The 22,127-nt window shown below is 59.0% G+C and overlaps 1 protein-coding gene across 7 annotated transcripts in view; it reads right to left on the bottom strand.

Moving 5' to 3' along the window:
* The window catches only part of NAV1 (neuron navigator 1), a 73,169-nt gene that overhangs the window by 41,167 nt on the left and 9,875 nt on the right, over positions 1-22,127 (bottom strand). For 3 of the 7 annotated variants that reach the window (XM_080367405.1, XM_080367402.1, XM_080367404.1), the window contains exons 2-4: positions 17,939-18,538; positions 17,479-17,576; positions 14,405-15,112 (exon numbers count right to left, since the gene is read on the bottom strand). In XM_080367405.1, coding sequence (XP_080223531.1) covers positions 14,405-15,112; positions 17,479-17,576; positions 17,939-18,513 — 1,381 coding nt within the window. In that variant the 5' untranslated portion in view covers positions 18,514-18,538. Of the gene's footprint in view, positions 1-14,404; positions 15,113-17,478; positions 17,577-17,938; positions 20,328-22,127 lie in introns of those variants that run through there. The other 4 variants (XM_080367408.1, XM_080367406.1, XM_080367403.1 and 1 more) reach the window with 4 other exon arrangements.

Raw genomic sequence — 22,127 nt, 5'->3', positions numbered from 1 at the left:
TGTCTATTCTTAGCACTGATAGCTCCCCATGGGGAGCGCAGGGGCAAGGGTTCGGTGCACTTGGCGGCAGGACGCGCACCTCGTCCAGCTGCTTCCAGACCTGCTCTCCCTCTTGCAGAACTCTCGACGGGTCCCCAACACCAGGAAAAGGTTTTCTTGAGCAGCGGTTGCATTCTTCCCACTAAAGGAGATTTGCAGAGAAGGAAGACCCTGTCTCCTTCAGGAAATGTGGCTGTGCCGCAGGATGGAAGGGGATGCTTGGGACCAGAAAGCTCTGTGCCACTATGGTGGAAGCTGCCACTTGGTCCTTGCTCTCCTCCCTGGGACCCCAAAGCCCACAGCACTCCTGCCCAGGCACCCCAGTGGGGCTCAGGGACAGCACGCAGGAAGAGTGCTCTTCACCTCAGATCCATCACCTGCGCTGCAGCGAGAGGAGAGACTCTGACACGCTTTAGGATTTGATGCAAAGAATGGCGAGTCCAAGTTTTACTGTGGGCTTGGGCAGTGCTGGGGATGGGCAGGGCAGAAAATGCTCAGAAAAAGGCATTGGCACTGACAGGAGGGATTTCAGTGGACAATTCTGCACCATGTGCCAGCTCCCATGGCCGCCCTCACCATGCACTCATCAACACCAAGAGCTGCGTGACAGGTGGTGACAGCAGCCACAAGCCCCCAGGGACATCAGCTCACTCCGACGTTAAACAGGAGAGCGGCTGCTCGCCTCTGGACCCCTGTGCAGCGACAAGCCCCCATCCCCTGCATGCTGCAGGAACCATTTAAGCACGCTGAGAACATGCCGAGTTACACACCCCGCTTGGACAGTTTGGGATCCCCTCCTGCCAAGCTGGAGACAATGCCATTCCCCATGCCGCCGAAGTGCCAAGCACAGGGCTGTCCTGCAGGCAGCACCCTCCTGGGGATGTGACCCTCTGAGAACGGCACGGTGGGATCTCCGGCAGCACTGTCGCTGGGTATTATCCCCTCTAAGATATTCCACCTCTGTACAATGGCTGCCTGTGCTGGAGAAGCCCTCTCCACCGTGGGAAGCAGCACTGCAATGTGCTTTGAGCTCTTCCCCCCACATTTGCTCTGGGGGCCTGTCCAAGCACTGACGATGCACAGCCCAGAGCCACAACCGCTGCAGGAAAAGCCGAGCCAATACTACAGCTTGGGGGAAAGCATCAGCCAAAAGTCACTCAAACAAGGAAGTGATTTGTCTTCTTCTGGCTACGCTTCCCCCTGACAAAGGAGGGCAGAGCAGGGAAGTCAGCTGTGATCACGTGCGGCGCACCGACTGAGCGACCACCGAATCGGCAACTGGGAGTGCTCACACCAGGAGCCTGACAGATAAAACAGAACAGGGGAAAAAGGATGAAAAAAGAAACGCCATGTGACCCCTCGCTCGATCCAAGCCAGGCATCACATCCAACAGTTCTTGAATATGAAATACACACAATGAGCTCTAGTGAGTAATTAATCCCTTCAGGAACACTGTAAGTGATTGCAGACAGTTTACCAAGAAAAAAAAGAATTGGAAAGTCATTGAAAAAATGATCATAAAATGTTTCTTTTTCTGCTCCAGTATGAAATACAATGAGATCTGTTAGGAAATCTCTCTGCTCTACAAAATTTAAAGGCGACTGATTTAAGCTGTTTTTCTAACAACACCCAATCTACCTGACAAGCCGACGGCTGTGAGAAACCAGCCCAACCCAGCTGAGAGCAGCAGCAGGAGCAGCCCGTCTCCGACGCAGGCACTCAGCTCTAGTCTCTGCATTGGTGGGACACGGCAGGGGATGAAGCACGGCACAGAAAGGCGTCCATGGTATCTCACAGCTACATCACGGATTCAGACTCTCCAGATGACTTTTGCAGGTCAGAAGCACCTGGCAGCAGTGCCAGGCACAAACCCAACACATGCCGTGCAAGCCAGCCGACTCACCTGCCCCCACCTCCCTCCTCCATCCCCATGCTCCCTCTTGCCTCCTTCACCTTCTTCAGTGTTAAGCAGACAGTCCTCCAGCTGGCCAAAGAGCCGGAGGGCTCTGATTTGGGCCAAATCCTGACCCACTGCATCCAAAGCCCTGCCTCTGCTCACTGCCCTGCACGAATGGGCGAGGAACCACACCTGTCCACGGGCAAAGCCACCACCTACAAGTGACCAATCCTGCCATCCCCCACAGACAGATGGGCAAGAACCCAGAGGTATCTGTGGGGCAGCCTGTCCCACACCCAGGCCTCAGCCCCCCACTTCCAGGGAGCACTGACCCCTGCCAAGGCGAGGGAGGAATTAAAGGGCACAGCGGTTGCCTTTACTTCCACATTTCCCTGCTATTTTTCAACCAACAGCTTCTACTTGTAAAACTGGGGTTTATTAAAAAGAACATTAGGAAAGGTATTTTCTGTTGTCAATAAAGTGACTTAAAATTAGTTGGAATTTTAAAATTAAAAACACACCCTAAACTTTCACTTCCACTTGAAATCACTTTGCTTTTGAAAACAGGTCTTTTCCCCGCCCCCATGTCCTCTCCTGGGTTTCCCCCCCTCTTCTGCTGTTCTGTCCTTACCATGTTTTTGTTTAAAAATTCATCAGGTCAGGGAAAAAATCTGGGGCAGGAAAAGAGGGAAGGAGAGGAAAAAAAAAAAGCGGAAGAAACTGTGGCTTTTGCAAACCCATCTCGGCACAGGGGATAAGCAGAGCTCCAGACTTGCCTTCCTCCTCTTGGAAAGCTAGAGGCACTCAGAAAGACAAGGGAATATCATGTATTATCCAACCTCCTGCACACCCCCGGCAGCGGATACAGCCTCACTGACCCTCCGCAGAGCCCTGCAATCCTCTGTGGACTAACGGCAGCCAGCCTCAATCGGGGAAAAAGGAATGAACGAGCCAGGAAAACCATGCTGCATGTCGGGGTGGGACAGCCTGCTCCGGCACTGACCATAAAACCCAGCTGTGGCTCCCAGCTGAGCTCGAGGAGTACCAAACAGCTCGTAACAAGGCTCTCCCTCCAACGAGCCCAATGCCAGAGCATGTCCAGCCATGGCACGGCTCTGAGCTGGACACCAGCTGATGTTACGCATGTCCCACATACAACACTGATTTGGGGAAGGATTGAGACATACCCAGACACTGTTACACAGCGGCAAGGTCACCCCCTACACCGGTGCACCGTGCCCTGCGGCTGCAGACGCCAAACACAGGGTGCTACCAAAGGGGCAGGGACATGCTGTGTCCCTGCCATTTCAGGGGTCACTCCCACCCCAGGGTAATCCCATGCCGCAGCTCCAGAGCTTCCCCACTACAGCGTGCATTTTAAGGACAGCTGCTGCACGCTCCACACAGGATACATGTAACATCTCCTTACGAGCAAGAACACTCCGCAAGGGGATGAAAAGCTATATAGAAATGGAAGATCATTACCATGATCTCCTTGGAAACATCCCATCGGAGCAAGTTTTTCTTCCTCCTTCTCTCTCCCCATGTGCATGAATTCTGGCACCCTGTGTGTCGCTTGGCGTTGCCTCAGCACTGTGGGTCCAAAACGCAGGCGTCTGATTTCTAAAGCCATTGTCTAGGATGTGCTATTGAGCTGCAAAACATGGATGGTTTGGGATGGAAAACAGGCATCTCTTGCAATACAAAAAGAAGCTGGCAACCCAGATTTGATTTGTCTTTGAAGCTATAGAGAATCTCAACCCAATAATATTTGCTTTATTCCCACAAAGGGAACGAGAATCTTAGCAACAAAAAAAAAAATCAGCACCTCTGCCCCCTGAACGCAACAATGAGTGAACAGAGAACAGAGCAAAGGGAACATGGCTTCGCCCCGCTGGTCACTGCTGCAGCACGGCTGGTTTTGGAAAGCAGCACAGTAGTGTTGTACGCATTAACATGCTCCACTCGGGAATGCGAGGCTGGAAAAGCTGCTTTGCAAATTTACTTTTGATTCGGAGCTCTGGGTTTCTCTCCTCCTTGCGTGCCATTACATTTTGCAAGTGCTCATGCAGCCTGTTCAAGGCAGGGAGGCTTCCAGGAACCTCAGCAGTTTCACCAGGTTTAGCACAATGACTATTTGCTGAGGAAATCACCCCGGAAAAATTTATTACTTGCTCTTCGCTTTCAAAAGCAAGCAGGGGTGGGAAGCACACAGCAGTACAAACAGCAACTGAGCTGAGATTTAATCCTGCCCCCAGGTTACTGTACTTTCCCCAGGACTAATAAGCTATGTGACAGGAGGTGACCTCCCACCACAAGCAACACTGCCACGCAAGTTCTGCTTTCAGAGGGTTTTCGGACAGCTTTAAAATCCCACCCTCCAGGCCCCGCTCTGCACAGCCCCAAAAAGCATCTTGCAGGCTCCAGGAAGAGATTCCCTCACTCATCCCCCATGCTGCTTTATGAGCAGGGCTGTTCCCCTCCCCTTGCAGGAACTGGCCACATGTTCTCCATCTGGAAGCAGATGCCCATGAGCCAATAAGCTCAACTTGGAAAACTAACTGAAAATAGCACAAAATTTCTGAGCGCTCTGCAGACCGCGGCCGGATGATGGATATTAGTGCTCTAGCAGCACCGGGACGCCGTTTGGCACAGCGCAGCAAAAGCACAGCTAAAAGGGTTCAGGAAAATGAAAATGAGATGGCTGAAGGTGCTGCTGCCTGAGCAATCTACCCTCTTCCAGATGTTCTTGCCTGTATGGAAGGAGGGTCTTGATTTGCTGGCAAATCAGTCCCCAAACTGCTGCTGAGCTCAGCTTGAAGTGCTGAAAGACACCAGCTCTGTCCCTCCCGCATCCCTGAAACCACGGGGGGACATTCTGGTCTCGGAGGTAAACCTGAGCCTGCGGCCGTAGCTCTGTCAGGTAAGGGCTCCCTTGCAGCTGTGCTGGCTGGGGATGTGGCGCGACAGGCCGTGCCCCTTGTGCTCCAACACAAGGCAGGGTCCTGGGGAGAAAGGCTGAGGCCACGCAGGGCAGGAGCCCTCACTGCCCAGTCACAACAGGAGGTCTGGGGTTAGTCCTGGCTGCTGCTGCTCCCTATGGGGTCACGATGCAGCAAGCTTTTGGGTGCACTTAACCACAGTGGGAGCCAGAGGGCCCAGACAGTGATGTATCCAGCCTCAAATCAACCCAGGGTGAGCCATCAAAATGGAATTTGCCAAAAGACAACCACTGATGATCTGGATGATCTGTGAGCCCCCGGCTACATGCAGCCTGAGGCACAAAAGACTTAGGTCTGAGGCTGGGAGTCAGGCAAATGCTGGTGCTTCCCCTTGGCCAGTGATCACACAACACATTCTCCAGACTGAGCAGGATTTTAACCCCACGCCAGTCTACATGCATGTTATTTGGGAGAGAAACTACCACTACCAGGAACCAACAGGTCCCTCTGCTCCCAGGACCCCTCGTTGCTGCCCATCCCAAGGTGCAATGCATGGCCTGTCCAGGGTGACTCCGACCCCCTGGAAGGGTTTTTTTACTTTTCTTAAATGAACGCGGGGTCCATGGGAGACACAGGAGCGCAGGGTAACCATCTTCCAGCATGCCCAGCGGTTGGAGAGGCACCAAAGAAAAGCCCATGGTCTGTCCCCACTGATTCTCCACTGGCAGAGCCAGACGGTCTCAGGTCCTAGAAACAATCTGTAAAACGCCTCTCCTCTTGCTTTGAACATGGAGCGGGACCCAGTTGTGTCCCCTCCCTCAAAGCAGCACTTCCACCTTGGAGCCTGCCGGAACACCCCTGCCTTGCCCAGCTCCACTGCCACCAGGCTTGGTCACGATGCTTCGTCATGGCAAAGCTGCCTCCAGCCGCTGAAACACCAAGGCTGGGAGAAGCCTCGGGATGTGGGACCAGGTGCCTGTGAGGCTGACGTGTCCCCCATGGCACCACTCTGAGAACCAGCTGGGGAGGGACACGCTCGTCCCATCAAATGACCTGCAGCATGTTTTCTGCTAGCCCCGGCTCACCTCGGGGAGCTCCCGCACCACAGCAATCGATGCGAATTAGCTGCTATCTATTCTTCCACTTGTTTGCATCAGCATGGAAATATAATACCAAGTCAGAGATAAAGAAAACTGGAAACACCCCAACAGCATCTAATGCTTCCAGCCCGAAGGGTTCATTAAGAGATGAGTTTCAACATCGCAGGTCCCAGCCTGAACAGCAGGTTCCTTTGCCTTGCTCCTCAAGCACATCCCTCCCTGCCAGCATCCACATCTCCCCATACACCGGGCTGTGAAAGGGAAGGGCTGCTCTCCATGGGGTGGGTTTTACAGAGCCCGAACTGTGCCCACACATGCAGGGGTCACCACCATGCTCCCTGCAAAAGGCTGATGGTGTCCTGCTGAGGACACAACCGTGCAGCCGTGCCTCGACAAACCAGCAGACCCCCCCAGCCTAGAAAAAACATCAGGGTAAACTCCTTTTTGTGTCGATCCAGGCTGGCACGGGACCAAGACATACCCTACACTGACATGTGAGAAGCCTGAGACGACGATGCTGCGCATGGGCAACGGACGTGTGATTTTGAGAAGTGTCTCATCAGCGAGTTATTCTCAGTCCACAGCTACGCTGAAAGCTCACACAGCTATAAATAGCTGACAACAGAGCGTACCTGAGTCGCAGCTTTGAACGTGCTTCACGGCTGCTCGCTGAATCGGGAGTCAGGCTGCTCAGCGCAGTGGCTGGGGCAGTGTCGGTGTTGGGGACACTTCAGTCCCACTGAAAAAACATAGAGGTCTAAACTTCTCAAAAGCTCAGCTTTAGCCAGTCTGAGCTCCCAGCAGAGCCAGTAAGGACTGGGTTTGGCCAAGACTGTACGCTTCCCAAGGGCGCTACTGAAGAAGCTTGTCTGGTTGCAGCTTGTCTCATTGCCAGCTTTGTCACGCTTGGTGAAACAACCTTACACAAGATATGCAGAGGTGGGACGAGCAGCAACCCCACACCCCAATCACGCAGGCTGGCATGAGACATAGAAGCAGTTCAGCCCTTCCCTGGTACTAAAGGCACAGCGCTGCCCCTCTGCCATACTGCAGTTCCAACATTCTCCTCCAGCTCACACACCACAGGCTTCAGCACCCACAGCATGGCTCTTCCCATTTTCCTGGGTCACACAAGAACAACTACAACCTCCAGCAGCTTCAAGGAGCTGTAGAGGACCTCAGCCACGAGCCATCCTGCCAGCTCACTGAGCAGGAGAGGTTCCCAACCCACAGCCGAACCCAGCTGACTGGCTGGTGAGCCAACAGAGCTGGCACGGAGCCCAGCCCTCCCACCGCGTCACCTGCGGCTGCGAGTCAGGCTTGCAACCTGCCGAGGGAACTGCAGCTTCATGAGCATGGCACAAAACCCTCAGTTTCAGTTCCTGACTAAAAGTCACCTCCTGTAGTAGGTCACTCCTTTAGTAGGTCACTCCTAGCCAGCTCACCATCCTCTCCTTACCTGCACTGTCACTGCACAAGATTCAGCCTGGGGGAAACACAAGGACAGAGCAGCCCTGCCTTTACATCTTCAGAAACTAATTCCTGGATTTGCCACAAAATCCTTCTGTAATTTCAGGGGGATGCTTCACACCTTGCAGGTACATTAGCCAGGGGAGGGCTGCAAGGCACTTGCCTCTTGATGACCAAGAGCGCTCTAGCACAGGGATAACACAGCTGACATGCAACCAAAGAGGGATGTGGAGTGAGTAAGAATCACCGATGCCTACGCCAGGTAGCTGGGGAAAACCCTGTGCTCCCTACAGCACTGGCACACTCACATGCTCACGAAGGTGGAGGCACGCGTCCCTGCTGCAGGGTGCGCCTGCGTGTCGCTGGGCAGTGCGGGGGCACACACCTGCCCACGGTCTGCCCGTGCAGCGCCTCCAAGGAGCTCACACGCTGTGCTGGCCCCCACGCTGCGGCCACAAGGCTCTCAAGCCGCCTCCGGAGCGAGGAAAACGTCCTGCCCAGCCACACTGTGCTTGAGCTAAGCTCTCCTACGCAGATTCCAGCAGCTCCTTCAGCAGGAGATGAATCTCAGCCCTTCTCCTGAATTAATAAAAAATACATTACTGCCTCAATTGGAGAAGACAAATAGCATAAGGAATGAAAGAAATGCTCGAGCAAAACAAAATGTGGAGGAAAAGGATTAGAGGAAAGACAAGCAGATCAGCGGGTGCGCTGGGCACTGCTATTTAGTGTCACACCCGCCTTGACACAGGCACATCTCCATTTGCACAAGCTTCTAATCTCAGCCCTGCAATGCAGCATCCCCTGCCTTCCCAGCTCCCCTCCGCGCTCAGCTCCCCGGCTCTGAGCTGCAATGCAGCAGCGTGGGAAAGCCCTGCTCCCCCTTCGCCCCACCACGAGGCAGCACCCAGCCTCCCTGGCTGGGCTCCTCACCTCACACAGGCTCTGCCTTCCCCAGCTCACTGCCTCACAGCCGGAGAACCGGCAACCCCTCGCCTGGCTCCCCCGGGAGAGCTGCTTCGGGCGCCCAGAGGACATGACTTTGCAGGGCAGGGGACATGGCAGAACTGTATCTGATCTCCCACAGCCCTGCAGGACACCCTCAAGGTGTGAAGTCTGGAGAGGACTAAGCTGTCCCGAAGGATGGAGCCATCCCCGCTCCACCCAGCCAGTGGATCCAGACTCAGCAGCTTCACTGCTGGGCTCTAACTGCAGCTGCCACCGGCCCCAGGACGCTGCTGCCACCGCGCACGCAGGGCACCAAGTGCCACAAAGGATGCTCTGGACTAGACAAGTGACCGATTTGGAGGATGTGTCAGCGGACCACCTGACACCACAGAGCCAGGTGAGCGGTATGGGCTGACCCTGAGGCCACAGCCCTACAGAAAACCACGTGGTCACCCCCACGCAGGACCACGGCTCAGCCAAGCAAGCTGGGAGACACACACTGGCCACGGCAGGCGGGTCACTCACAGGTTGTGTCACTCACAGGTTGCTCACCTCAGAGGGTGCACGCTCTGGCTCCACACTGAACGGGAACAAATCCTCCCCCAGGCAGCAGGCACAAGCATCAGCCAAGTGCTGTGGTCGAATGCTCGAGCAAGATGTGCAAGGAGGACCAGTGAAATTGTTGTCTGGCACCACAAGAAGCTGCATAGGAAGGCAATGAGCTGGTAACCCAAATGGACATACCAGGACAATGGCAGAGGGGACACGTGCCACAGCATAAGAAGCTAAATATGCAAAGCTGGGGACAGGGGGCATCAGAAAGGGACTCTCTAGAAGGACCCTGAACTGCCACAGTTCCCCAAGTGCCACCCAAGCTGGAAGCACATTGCTCACAAGGCACCTGGACAGAGCAGGACCCACGAGTGTGTGTCTGCAGAAGCAAACCATCCCAGGAGCCCTCAGCAGTTGCTCTCAGGGGACAGCAAGGCCTTGAGGACACATCACCCAGGTGCCACTGTGGTCACATCCCACCAGCAGATCCCAAATAGCATTTCCAGAATCACACACAATTTTGTATGCATTTACATAGTTCTCAATGAACAAATGTTAGATTTGGGGGCAAAATCCAGGCAGTCACTGGGAAAGCCCCATTTGAACAGCAGTCTTCAGGCTCTTTGGGGGAGAAATTTGTTTCAGCAGTGCATCCCCAAATATTTTTTTCTTCAAGTGTTTGCTCTGCTACTTTTACATGGGAAATTTTGAAAGACAAATCTGGATTATTGGGTGTTTTTTTAGCACTTTCTCTGTGCTGCCATTATCACTGGGAACATGGCACAACCCAAACAGCTTCAGCAGAAAGCTCTGGGGCCCTCAGGCCACGTTTCCAGACCTTCTATCCAGTCACTGCAGCCATCTCAGCCAGAGAGAAAAAGAGGAGACATCTACCACTCACTGTCATTTCCTGGGAGCTGGCTGGAAGGAGCAACACCACTGCATGTCTCTCCTCTTTCTCCTCACCTCTAGCCCAAATACAGGAGTCCAGCTTCGCAGCCAAAAAGAAGTAAATCCCCTCTGCAATGACCTTGTCACACGAGTACTGTCACACAAGGGCCTTAAAAGAGGCATAACGTTAGCGTGACAGTGATATCAGGACAGCCGCACTGCTTTACGAGGCAATAACCTGCTCCCATCACTGTGAAGAGCTACTTGGTCTCTGACCTCCTCATGGTCTCCTGCCAGGGAGCCTGGCTACTGCTGCACAGTGCTGCAACGGGCCTATTAGCGCTTAATTAAGCAGCCAGGAACGCCATGGGGCAGAGGTGCTCCTTTTAATCCCATAGCACATGCCTGGCCAGCAAGGACGGTCATCAGGAGGGGATCTCCTTGGGAAGGGATACCTTGGTGACACCATCCCCACCAGAGCCGGGAATGTGCTCACATGGGGTGTCAGACAGCAGCCAAGCATCTCCTGCGCTATGGTTTCTTTTTTAAACAGACCAGTCAGATGCAACGTGAAGCTCCTGCCCTTCAAGGAGCCCATCTGTCCGTACCAGCCCCTTGGCTCTCCTCCCCACCGACAGGCTGCTGGCACCCGCTGCCCAGCCAGCCTGAGCATAGCCGGGGTCTGTCCTGCCTGCCTGTCAGCTCCGTGGAGGTGCTGGGTCTCCAGGGACACATGCTGCCCAGCGAGGACATCCCTGCTGAGCCATGTGGGGAAGGGTGGCATTGCCCACCCAGTGCCAGCCAAGGGCTGCAGGACTGAGACAGCTTATACCTGCAGCTGCAGAGTTCGGCAGGGCTGCAGAGACTCCTGCAGTGAGCATTTCGGGGAACACCATCTCCCCAGGGTCACACATGTGTCTGCCTGGGCTCTGGCCTGTGCAACACCCACCACTTACTCACTTATGTGAATTAGCAGCCACTTAAGAGGCACCTTACACAGCAAGAGATGGCCAACGAAACGGCTGCAGAAAGTAGCTGCGGGTTCTCAGAGGTGCTCTGGGGACCTCTAGGTAAGTGCAGCAATCACGCTGGGCACCACATGCCAGTGCTAACGAACTCACATGCAGCCTGTATGCGCCTCTGCACCTGCACGCAGAGATGAGCACGGCGAGCTTTGTACAGCCAGCTCTTCCACCACGCTGGCCACATGCCCTCCATACCCTTCATCCCATGGCCGGGCCCTGGTGTAATTAGCAACCCCAGCTGCCAGCCAGCTTTGATGAGAAGCCTCAGTCTTTGGTTGATGTGAAATGTATAATTTGGATGATGGAAATAGCCTCTACAAAGCACATGTGGTTGCTGTGTCCCAGTGACCTCTCCCATCTTGCGCAGGCTGCTCTGCTTTAAACGCGGTTATGTTTCCAGCAGCTCTACAAAGGCTTCGGTGCCATCAAACAGATGACACAGCGGCAGCAACCGAATGAGAGGTAAAATTTGGCCACTACTAAATTTTTGGCCAGCAGAGGCTTGGGAGTGCTTCTGGCAGGAGAAGCACGAGGTGGAGATGAGAACTCAGGTGTGCAGGCCAAAGACGCACAAAGTCTCTGCAAGCCATTGCGTCTGACGGAGCAGGGAGCTCAGGTTAGGCAGAAGCAGCACAGGCTTCTCAACACAGGTCAACAGCTCAAGAACAAGATGTGCAGAGGCTGAAAGTCCCTGCAGCTCCCGCCTTTTTCTTCCCAGCACAAACCAAGCTTGCGAGTCTTCTTGTGCCACTCTGGATAAGGTGTCCTCCAGCAGACATAGCCAACAGCTCTGACTGATGTTTCACTTGCCAAAGGAATCCATGAAAACAGCAGAGAAACCTTCCCTCCCTCCCAAGCACCTCCTGCAGCAACCAGGAGAAAGACGTTCTCCTGAGCAAGCGGGATCCTGTCCGTTCTGGGTCTATCCCAACCACAGGAACAACCTATGCCTTGAGAAGCCAGGCTGTGGAAGGCACTGTCACCCCTGGAGAAGGTTTCATCTGCCTGGATCGCACCAGACCGCAAGCAAAAGCATCAGGACCAGAAGCTCAGCATGTGTCCAGGCTCACACACCCCCAGCCACAGTTCTGCCACTGGCACATAAGAAGTGATGGAGTGGCCACCACCACTGTCACACTGCTCCCTCCTCTGCCCATCCCCAAGCTCCTCTTGGCACGCCCATGACACAGGCTGTCAAGGATGTGCCAGGTCATGGTTGACTTGGTTAAGTAGGTTGACTCAAGAGCACAACTCCCATGAACGTGAGTGAGCTCTATGGAAGGAAAGCGACATTTCAGCAGGGTTAAGCTTCTGCCCTGTCCATCCCAGGCACTGTCCCCACTGACACTGGACAACCAGTCCTCCAGTCCCCACCACAGGAAACTCAATAGTCCATACATCTTGGAAACTATCTATTTCAGCAAACACACAGAGCAGGGGGTTAAGAGGACAGATTCAGTAGAGTTTGGTCCTCACGGGCCAGCTGACCAAGCTTTCAGATGGTATGTTGCAGTCCAAAGGGATGTTCCACACCTCCCAAGGTCAAGGTCAGCCCTGTGTCCCTGAAGCAGGTCTTGATGCAGGCGGGGGGGGCTAGGCAACCATCCCAGAAACCAAAGCAGGTGTTGGGGGCACTTCTGCAACCCATGGTCTTCCTCAGCATGCGTACAAGTCCCTGTCCTGCAGGCAGGATCTCTGGTACTCCAGCAACTGCTACAAACCAGGAGTCACTCCTACATGTGCCAGTCCTGCACCCTCAAGAAAGCTTCAAGAATTTCTCTTGGGGGTGCTGAGGAAACTCCCATCTAAGAGCAGAGCATCACAGGGGGACACTGAGATACCCCAGGCATGCCAGCACTAGGAGGTGGAGATCTGTTAGTCCCATAAGGGACAAATCCTCCCACAATCCTGTCCTGCTCCCATGGCATCTGGTGTTACCGCGGCATTAGAGCTGAGAATGGATGTTCACGTGCCCAGCTGCAGGACCACCAGAGCAGCCCGAGCCCCCACAGCCCCTGCTGCGAGGCTGACCTCACATGTCCAGCCTGCTCATCCCCACGGTCTGCCTGCCCACAGCTTGAGCTTGCCCTGTGGCTTTCCATGAGCTGCTTGTGCAGCCCCAGCAGGCCCCACGATGCTCCAGCAGCTGGGGGAGACCCCTGTCAGGGAGAGGATCAGGCAGGGTGCACACCACCGCTGCTGTTCCCTTGGCTGTGCGCAGCCAGGGGACTCAGGGCCACAGTCTGGGAGGCTCCACGCCTGTGTGCCAGTGCCCACCAGTGCACATGGTGCCAGAGCGCTGCACTGGAGCAGGGGCTGCGACACCCCTAAGGCTCCTGCAGCAGCAGGGTACCGGACTCGTAAAGCTGCGTTTGCCAAGTGCCTGACTCCAGCACGTAGTCCAGCTCGCTCCACCTCTCCAAACCTCCCCCACAGCCGGAGCAAATCTCCCCCCTTTCTCCCCACGGCAGAGCTCTGCGCATAAAGCAGCTAGGAGAAGGCATCTAAAGCCAGCTCTCCAAGCACCAGAGAAGTTCCTGGCCACCTAAAAGGGGATCCCAGGCAGGGAACTTGAAAGGACTTGACACACCAGGGCTCCCAGCCCTGCCTGTAGCACTGCTCGCCCCGCCACCAACGACCAGGGCTTTAAACTCAGCGAGCCTGGACACCGGGAGCACCGGGATGGCTGTGCAGAGCTCGTTTGCCGCCTTCTCACACCAGTTTGCCAGACCAAACCAGCTCTTTGGAGCCACACGCCCCCATGGCCCTGGCCCAGCCAAGCCCACGGGCGCTGCCAGTCGGGACGCGGGGCAGAGTGGGCTTCGGCAGGAAGCAGGGGGCTCACGCAGCTTCGAGATCAGCACGTGGCCACGAGGGGAACACACGGGCTGGGCATGCCTGTGGCAAGACCCGGCGCCGCAGGCCACCAGCGGGGCAGTGGGTCCCAAGATCAGAGACAGCCGTCGCCAGGGGTCGGCACTCCTTGCTCAGATGAAAACCCACCATGCACACAACGCGCTCCTGACCACGCAGACCCAGGGACCAAACCCACCAGGCCAGCAAAACGCAGGCAGCCACGGTCTGGAAGCGACTCACGCAACCCCCACGGCAGCACCCTCAGTGCCCTCCTCAGCCAGGGCCCCGCAGCAGCTCTGGGTGCCAAGCCTCCGGCCCAGAGCCCAGGCGCAGCAGCGGCCGCGGTCGGCCCGGGGGACGAGCCTCCCCGGTGGCGGGGGGCGGCCGCAGCACCCGGCCGGGCAGCCTCCCTCGTCCTCGGCAGGGTGCAGCGACAAGGGGGCCGAACACCGCGGGGAGGACGAGCCCAGCCACCAGCTGCCATTGCTCCTGGCGAGGAGGCCGCAGCCGAGGCGGGAGGAGGCCGTCGGGTGGGCGGATGGCGCCTTCCCCTCGGCGAGGCCGGGGCGGCCGCTGGCCCGCCGTCCCCTCGCCGCAGCCCCAGGGACACGCCGCGGCCTCCAGCGGCCCCTCCGCGGGTGCGGACCCCGCCATCACCCACCCCGGCCGGCGGGCCGCACTCACCCAGCATCTGGCTGAAAAGCAGCTGCTCCAGGTCGCCCAGCACCGTCACCACCAGCTCGGGGTCCACCTTCAGGTAGGGCTTCTCCTCGGCGCCCGCCGCCACCGCCGGCCCCTTCCCGCCCAGCAGCTCGTCGTCGCACTTGCCGCCCCCGCCCGCCTCGGGGGCCTTGCTGAGGGGCTTCACCTCGGCGTAGGGCCCGCGGGGGATGCGGCTGGGCTTGCCGGCGGGCGGCGGCTTGGCGGGGCCGGCGGGGCGCGGCGGCAGCAGCGAGTGCTCCGAGCGGGACAGGCTCCGCGACATGGCGGGCGCCTCCCGGCCGCGGGGGCCGCCGCCGCCCCGGCCCCCCCCGCCCGCCGCCGCCCCCGGTGCCGCCGCCTTGGCCATGTCGTCGCTCCAGCGGGGCTCGTAGAGCTGCCGCTTCTTCTCGGCGTCGGTGAGGAAGGCCAGGTTGGTGAGCGACTTCTGCTTGCGCAGGTTGGAGCCGACCGGCAGCCGCCCCTCCGCGCTGCTCGCCTTGAAGACGCGCAGCTCCGCGCCCCGCGGGCCCGCCGCCGCCGCCGTCGCCTTCGCCCGCTTCGGCATCACCGCGCCGCCGTCGGGGCCCCGCCGGTAGCCTCGCTCCTCCTCGCCCAGCTCCACGTCGGGAAGGCTCTTGAGGTTGCTCCCCAGCATCCCCGCGCTGCAACCATTTAACCCGCCGGGAGCTGCTGTTGCGGCACCGAGGACACACCGGGCGAGACAGAGAGAGAAGCGCCCTCAGCGCCCGCCCCACCGGCGCGGGGCGGGGCGGGGGGGGGGGGGGGGGGGGGGGCGGGGGGTTGAGCGGCACGGCCCCACCTCACTGCTCCGCCGCCAGCGGGACACTGCGAACCAGCGGAATGTCAGGGGCAAACAAAAAGGGCCCGCCCTCCTCCGCGCCCGGCTGGCGCGGGCAGGGGGCGGGGCGCGGCGCGCGCGCCCGCGGCGGGGAGGGGGAGAGGAGAGGGGAGGGGAGGGGGCGCGCGCCGCGGGGCGGGGCGAGGCGGGGGCGCTCGCCGCGCGCGAGGACCTGCAGCGCCGAGCACGGGGAGCGGGGCCCCGCGGGACACCCGGGCTGCGGGACCCCGGGGCGATGCGGAACCCCCGGGCTGCGGGACCCCGCGGGACCCCGGGAGCGAGGGGTGAAGCCGGTGCTGCGTGCACCCCACGGTGCCGGGGCGCTGCCCCCCACGTCACGCCGGCCCGCGGCCCCTTGCAGGCAGGGCCGGGCCGGGGGCTGGCTGGGAGGGGGCTGCAGCCGGCAGGGGGCCAGGGCCCAGCACCCTGCAGCCCGTCCCGCCCGCCGCGGCCCCCACCCGCAGCCCCGACACCGCACACCCGGCCCCAGGGGTGTCAAAACTTCCTCACCCGGGGTGGCCCCGGGAGCCCCCCGAGGGACGCTGTGGCGGCCCCCAAACCCAGCGGAGCCTCTCCAGTGATCCGGGGGAATTAAGGGGGGAGAAAAAGAGGGGGAGCAGGATCTGGTTATCATCATTTTTCATTAATTACCCGTCCCTTGGGAGGGGTGAATTAAGTCTATTTGGTGACCTCACGCGGGCTGCCATGGCAACCGCCAGAAAATATTGCATTAGAGCCCATCACTATGTGCCGCGATACGGAGCTGGGAGGGCCAGGGGCGGCGCAAGCCCCCCAGCCCAGTCCCCCACGCTGGCCTGGCCGCCCCGCTGCTTTGGGGTTCAGCCCGTGGTGATGCCGAAGAGCCCCAAAATAACCCGGCCTGGATGGGACAGCAAAAGGTGGCCAAAAAAAGGTGTTCTGCACCAAAAGGTGCTGCTGGTGTGGGATGGGTGCACAGGGCACCCCACTGCACCCCAAAGCTGCTCTGAGGTTGGGGGGCTGTTACAGTCCTCGCCAAGTTACAAGGCTATTGCCTGGGAGTAGGGCCCACTGCAGGGGTCGAATCTGGGGTGTCATGTCATTCTGGGGCTGGCAAGGTGACTCTTGGGGCCTTCCAGTGTCCCCTGTCCCCTCTGGCTGGGCCCGACGGAGCTGCAGAAGGTGTCAGAGGCTGGTGGCTGGGGGAGGCGAGGAGCAAGGGGAAGGATCCGGCCCCTTCCCCAGCACTGAACCCGCTCAGCCTCGTCCCAAAACCTCCCGCAAGGGAAGCGGGCAGCTGCGCTGGGAGCATGCCAGCCCTGCTGCTCCCCTCCCGCCTTCTCCCGGAAAATCCTCCTGCTCGCTGCCAGTTTCAGCACTTCCAAAATCGGGGCTCAGTGCTGAACACCGCTACCCTCTGGCTGTGTGGCAGCAGCGCTGGGACCCCGCTGCAAAGCCGGGCTGTGCCGGCAGCCACCGTGGCTCTGACCGACTTCTGTCCCTTCAAATCACTCGGCAAAGCTCCCGGCTCTGTTTTTTTCCCCTTCCCTGCACATCCCTGGAGCATCCCACCATCCTCCGCTGCCGCTGCCCTGGCAACCGCCGCCCCAGCACCCTCTCCAGCAGCCGCCCCCCCAAAATCTCCCCCCAAAGCAACACCGGAGGGGACCGGGGTGTCCCCGGCACTGCAGTGGGGAGCTCGTCTTGGGGTTTGTTCGGGCCCCGAGAAAGGGAGTGACCCCGCGGCGGGTGTGTGGAGCCAGTGGTGCCTCGGCACCCGCCTCCGCGCCGGCTCTCTGCTGGCTCCCTGGAAATGGGTCATTCCTGGAGCTCGCTGGGAAACTGGGAAGAGGAGGGAAAGGAGCCAAGCAGGGCGATGTCCCAGCAGCATCACCAGAGGGGACGGTCCCCCTGTGCCAGAGCCACTGTGGGGGATGCTGACACGGCTCCTGCGCCCGGGTGATGCCACGCCGCTGGAGGAAGGTTTTTGGCCGGGGGGCTCACCAGATGCAGCAGCTGCAGCCCTGCTGCTCCTGGGGAGCTGGGGCACCTCCAGTGTGGGGGTTCCCCCCACCACGCCACCAGCCTCCCACCCTGGCTCTCATTCCAGCATGGGGCTATGGGGGTCTGAGCTCCGGCATGAGCCTCAGCCCCCTGGCACCATCATGGCAGCCCCCCAGCAAGACACCCCCATCCTCAGCAACCCCTTTGGACTCACTCAGGCCTCTGGGTTTGCAGTTGGGGTCAGGTCCCTCCGCAGGATCAGAGCACTTGTCACCCGGGGACGTGGCCCTCTCCTCCTCCTGGTCCTGCAGCCTGCGGGCAGAGGGGAGTGAGGGTGGGGGAGCAGCCAGCTGGGGACACCCAGGAGACAGGAATACAGCACCCTGGGCTCTGCCAGGGTTTAGGAACACTATTTTCATGGCAGAGGGGGTCCCAGGGCACCCTGTCCCCCATTGAGCCCATCCCCTGCCCCACACTGGCTCCTCCCGTGGGTGCTCCAGGAACCCCCAGCACCCCAAACCCATCAGGAACTCTCCTTCCAGGGCAGACACCCCAGACCCAACCCCACCATTCCCCACAGCCAACCCCGCAGCGCCCAACTGCTTCCCCCGTCCACGTGGCCCCTTGTCACCATGCCCACCACAGCCCCATGCCCCCCATCCCCAGGGACTCACCGGTACTGGAAGGGTGCCACGGTGGCGGTGACAGGGTGGCTATGGGGCAGGCCCGAGGAGAAGTTGATGGCCCCTGATCCAAATACTGGGCCTCTGCCCTGCGAGCTGCCATGGGGCTCATCCCCTGTCCCTACTATGGCCGCTCTGCTGCCCTTCCCCGGCCGCCCCCCACCCCTGCCTTGTGTTGGGGGAGCTTTGGGCAGCCCGGTGGGCTCCCCACCCCTGCCTGCCCCTCTCCTCCCACAGCCTGCTGCCTCTGGCCACTTCCCGGGGGACACCAGGGGTCTTGCCAGGGCTTTCTGCCCCCTGCGGTGGGGGCTGCCGGGGCTGCCCTCCCTGCCCTTGGACAGCTCATGGCTGGCACCTCTGCCAGCATCTTTGGGCTTGAGGGTCTTGGGGCCGGGGGTTGGTGCCTTTCCTGGCTGTGGGGATGGAGCCCTGTGGGGAATGGGGGACCCCGGTGTGCTTGGGGGGGCTGCAGTGTGTGGCTTGCCATGGGCCACAGCACGGGGCACGGGGATGGCGGAGACGTAGTGGCTGCGGCCAGCAGGGTTGACATTGGCTGTCCCGTTCATCCTGGCAAGGTGGCTGCCGGCGAGGCTGTGGGGGGAGAGGAGGGTTGAGCAGGGCCTGGCATGATGAAGGGGTAGGCATGGGGGGCATCTGCATCCCCTCAGCCATACCAGACCCTGGTCTTGGCCCCCATTGACCATAGGTGCTCAATGTCCCTATACTGGGAAGAGGTCACTGCATCCCGTGACCCAGGGTGAGGACACACATGATGTCCCTCCACAGGCACATGGGTCCCAGGGACCCCATGCAGCCCCATCCCTGTGTCTCCAGGTCCCTATGGCAGGTCCCTGCAGCAAGGCTGCATGGTCACAGACCCTCACCAGGTAGGGTTGCACCACAGGCAGGCTGGGCCCCTCCTGGCCACACAAAACCTTCTCCTGATCCCCAAAACTACCTCCTGGTCAACTGAGACTGTGTCCTTGTCATCCAGGACCAACTCCTGGCTGCCCAAAACCATCTCCCAGACACCCAAGGCCACTCCTGGCCACCTAAGACCATCTCCTGGTCACCCAAGACCACCTTCCAGTGCCACAAGGACCAGCTCTGTCACTCCATCCCTCAGGCTGTTGCTGGTGTCTGGGCCCCATCTCTGCCCTCCCCATACCCATATGTGCCTACATGGTGCCAGCTACCCCATCTCTCCACGCTCCTGCTCTCATCTCACCCCACGGTGACTCTCCCTGGCACCACCCCCCAGACGGTGCCCTGTGTCCCCTTGCCTTGACATTTCACTCCATGTGGATGAGGACAGGGACTCGGCGCACAACCCCATCCCACCCAAAGTACCCATGGGCAGGCAGGCCCGTCTTTGTCACCACTGGTGACAGGGACATCAGCACAGTCACAGTGAGTAGAGAAGCTCATCCCTCCGGCAGGCTTTGTCCAGGCTGGTAGAGCAGAGCTCAGCAAGAAAATCAGCTGTAGAGCAAAGCTCCATCTCCAACCACCTCCTGCTAGCAGCTCTCCAGGAAAAAATCCTCAAAACTCAAACAACAAAAAGGTTTTCTCCAAGGGGCTGGAGTGGTCTCAGGAAAGATGGGCAGATGTGGCTCCAGGGGCACCTGTGCCAACCTCTGCCCCTTGTCCCAGTACAGCTGCAGCAAACCAAAAGGCAAACAGGCCCCGGATGCCACAAATCTCCCGGGATGCACATTTCATGGGTTGCTCCAGCACATTTCACTCAGCCTCCTTGAAGGAGAACCTCTGGGGAGGGAAACAGAAGCTTTTTGGGGTCCCTGAACATCCTAGGGGAGACTATCAGCTCCAGGCTGGCCATCCGCAGTCACCGTCCACGAGGGGGGTCCCTCTCCCCCGGTGCTGGCTCGGAGCCGGGTGGGCGCAGCGAGCACAAGTGGGTCTTTGTGCAGCAGCTCCAGCAAGCACGTTCAGAGCCACTCTGGAGCCAACTGAAGCCATTCCCAGCGGGATGGGGGAACGCTGCTGCCCAGGTACAGGGCTGCACACAAGTCGCTCTTTTTGCAGCCCGGGGCCAGCAGTCTGGCCACCTTTCAACCCACCCAACCAAGACAGAGCTTCTCTGGAGCTGGAGAAGGTTTCTTGGTAAGCCGTGGGGTACAGGGGGGTGGCTCCCATCACCCCAATGGGAACAGCACCCAGCCTCAGCCCCGCACCCTTTGCATCTCCCACTGGAGGGTGTTGCATGAGCAAGGTCCAAAAATGACCCAAACTGCCCTGTTTTGCCTCTTCCCCAACCTACAGCTGCCCTGAGCCCTGCTCCCCTCGGGCTTCAGCAAGTCTGCAAGGACCAAGCCTTGCCCCATATCCCCCACAGTGAGCACCCCCAGGGTGGGGGACCATGTCCGGTGAACGCACCCAAATAACCTTTTGCCAACCACATGAGCTGGATCACTTGATCAACAGAGCCGTGGGTCACGGGGAGAAGGGCTGATGCAGCAAACGAGATCTAGGCATCACAGCGCTGACTCCAGTGCCAGCCAGCAGCTACAACGGCCTTTTCAAGACAGTTTTAGCGAAGGGGAAGAGGGAACCGACACACACAGCTCTGGGCTTGCGCTTGCTGAAGCCTTTGAAATGGCCAGGGAGATGTTCCCTCTCCCTGCATCCTGAGATGTCTCTGCCTCCACTCGCTGTGGCCATGGCCCCACGTCATGGCACCGGTGGATGGAGGAAGCCCTGGGACAAGGCGCTTGGGGGGTCTCTGGGACAGATCCATCCCCGAGCCACCGCATGGGGTGGGGTGGAGACATGCACTGGGGCTCTGCCACCCCCGTGCTGGCAAACAGGTCTGGGCCCGGCTCCAGTGGGCAGCCACAGCCCCCAGCAAGGGGCCCTGTGCTGGCACCAGCCTGCACCCACAGGTGCTGCGGGGCAGGCAGCAGGGGCCCCGCAGGGCTTCCCCTGCACCCGTGGGATTTCCTCGCACCAAAGGCCATTCCAGGGAGCACAGTGGCCAGGGCTCAGCACCCAGCACCAGCCAAGAGCTGAAGACCAACGCATCCCTGGGGGTACAATGCTCCCAACCTCTCCTTTGCAGACCACCCCGCAGTCAGCATCAGCAGCAACCAGTTCTCCTCAGCCCTTCCCCCGTTTCTCAGGTTGTGCCCCACAATCCACACTTACAAACCCCAATTTTTCACTTTTTTTTCACTCTCTTTAACCCAGTCCCTTGCCCCAGGATCGCTCTGCCTGGGGGCAGAGCAGTTCACAGCATTGAGCTGCAAAATACCTTGTGCAAACACAGTTGTGCTGACCTTCTTCCCAGTAAATGTGAGGATGCCTAGGATGGGGCCAAGAGCAAGCAAAGCTCCAGCCTCATGGACAGGAGTGGTTAAAACACTGGCCCCAACTCACGTATTTCACCCTTGAGGTCCCTTGCACAAATACCTCCAGCCCCAGGGCTGCTGCTGCTGGGTTTTCTCCTAATGCGGAGGAAGATCGTCTGCCACGGCCTCTGTAAACCTGGTTCCGGGCTCTTCTTCAACCAGCTCAGAGGTGAAACAAACTCATCTAGGTTTATGCTGTGACCTTACCTTCACCAGCACCCTCTGAGCATCATCACAGTGTGCAACATCCCTTCAGCCCCTCCTGCCTATCAGGCATCTAGCATGAGGGCTGTAACCAGGTTTTATAGATTTTTTTTCCCAATCAATTCACTTTGGATTTCTCTCTTTGGACCCAACTTCAATTTCTCCCCTCTGAGCCCATCAGCAGCCACTTTTCTGTGATACCACGGTGCAGCAGAAGCCAAAGCTGCCACGTCAGCCACCAAAAAAATCAGTCCTCCTCTTGTGCTCACAGGGCTGAGGTTTCCCAAGAGATGCCAATCCCTGCTGGGAGCCAGGGTCTGGAGCTGTCCCCCCTCCACAGCACAAAGCTCAGGGATCTCTGAGGAGATCCATCACTCTGCTGCACCCAGCTAAGCATAGGGGACCCCTCCTCAGGCTTCCCCTGCTTTAGAGATGCCGAGGGCTTTCCTGGGGCTGGGCCAGGGGAGATGTGGATGCGGCCCTGCTCCCCTGGGCCATAACACCAGCTGGACCCTTGGGATGTGGCCCTGTACCCACAGATGCCACCAAAGGGCTAAACCAAAGCAACTCCCACCAAGTCCCAATTTCCCCCCATTAGCCCCAGGAGG

Source organism: Falco punctatus (genome assembly GCF_963210335.1).
Source record: "Falco punctatus genome assembly, chromosome: 17".
Lineage (NCBI taxonomy): Eukaryota > Metazoa > Chordata > Aves > Falconiformes > Falconidae > Falco > Falco punctatus.
The sequence above is the reverse complement of the archived record's forward strand: the minus strand, read 5'-3'. Positions and strand labels throughout refer to the sequence as shown.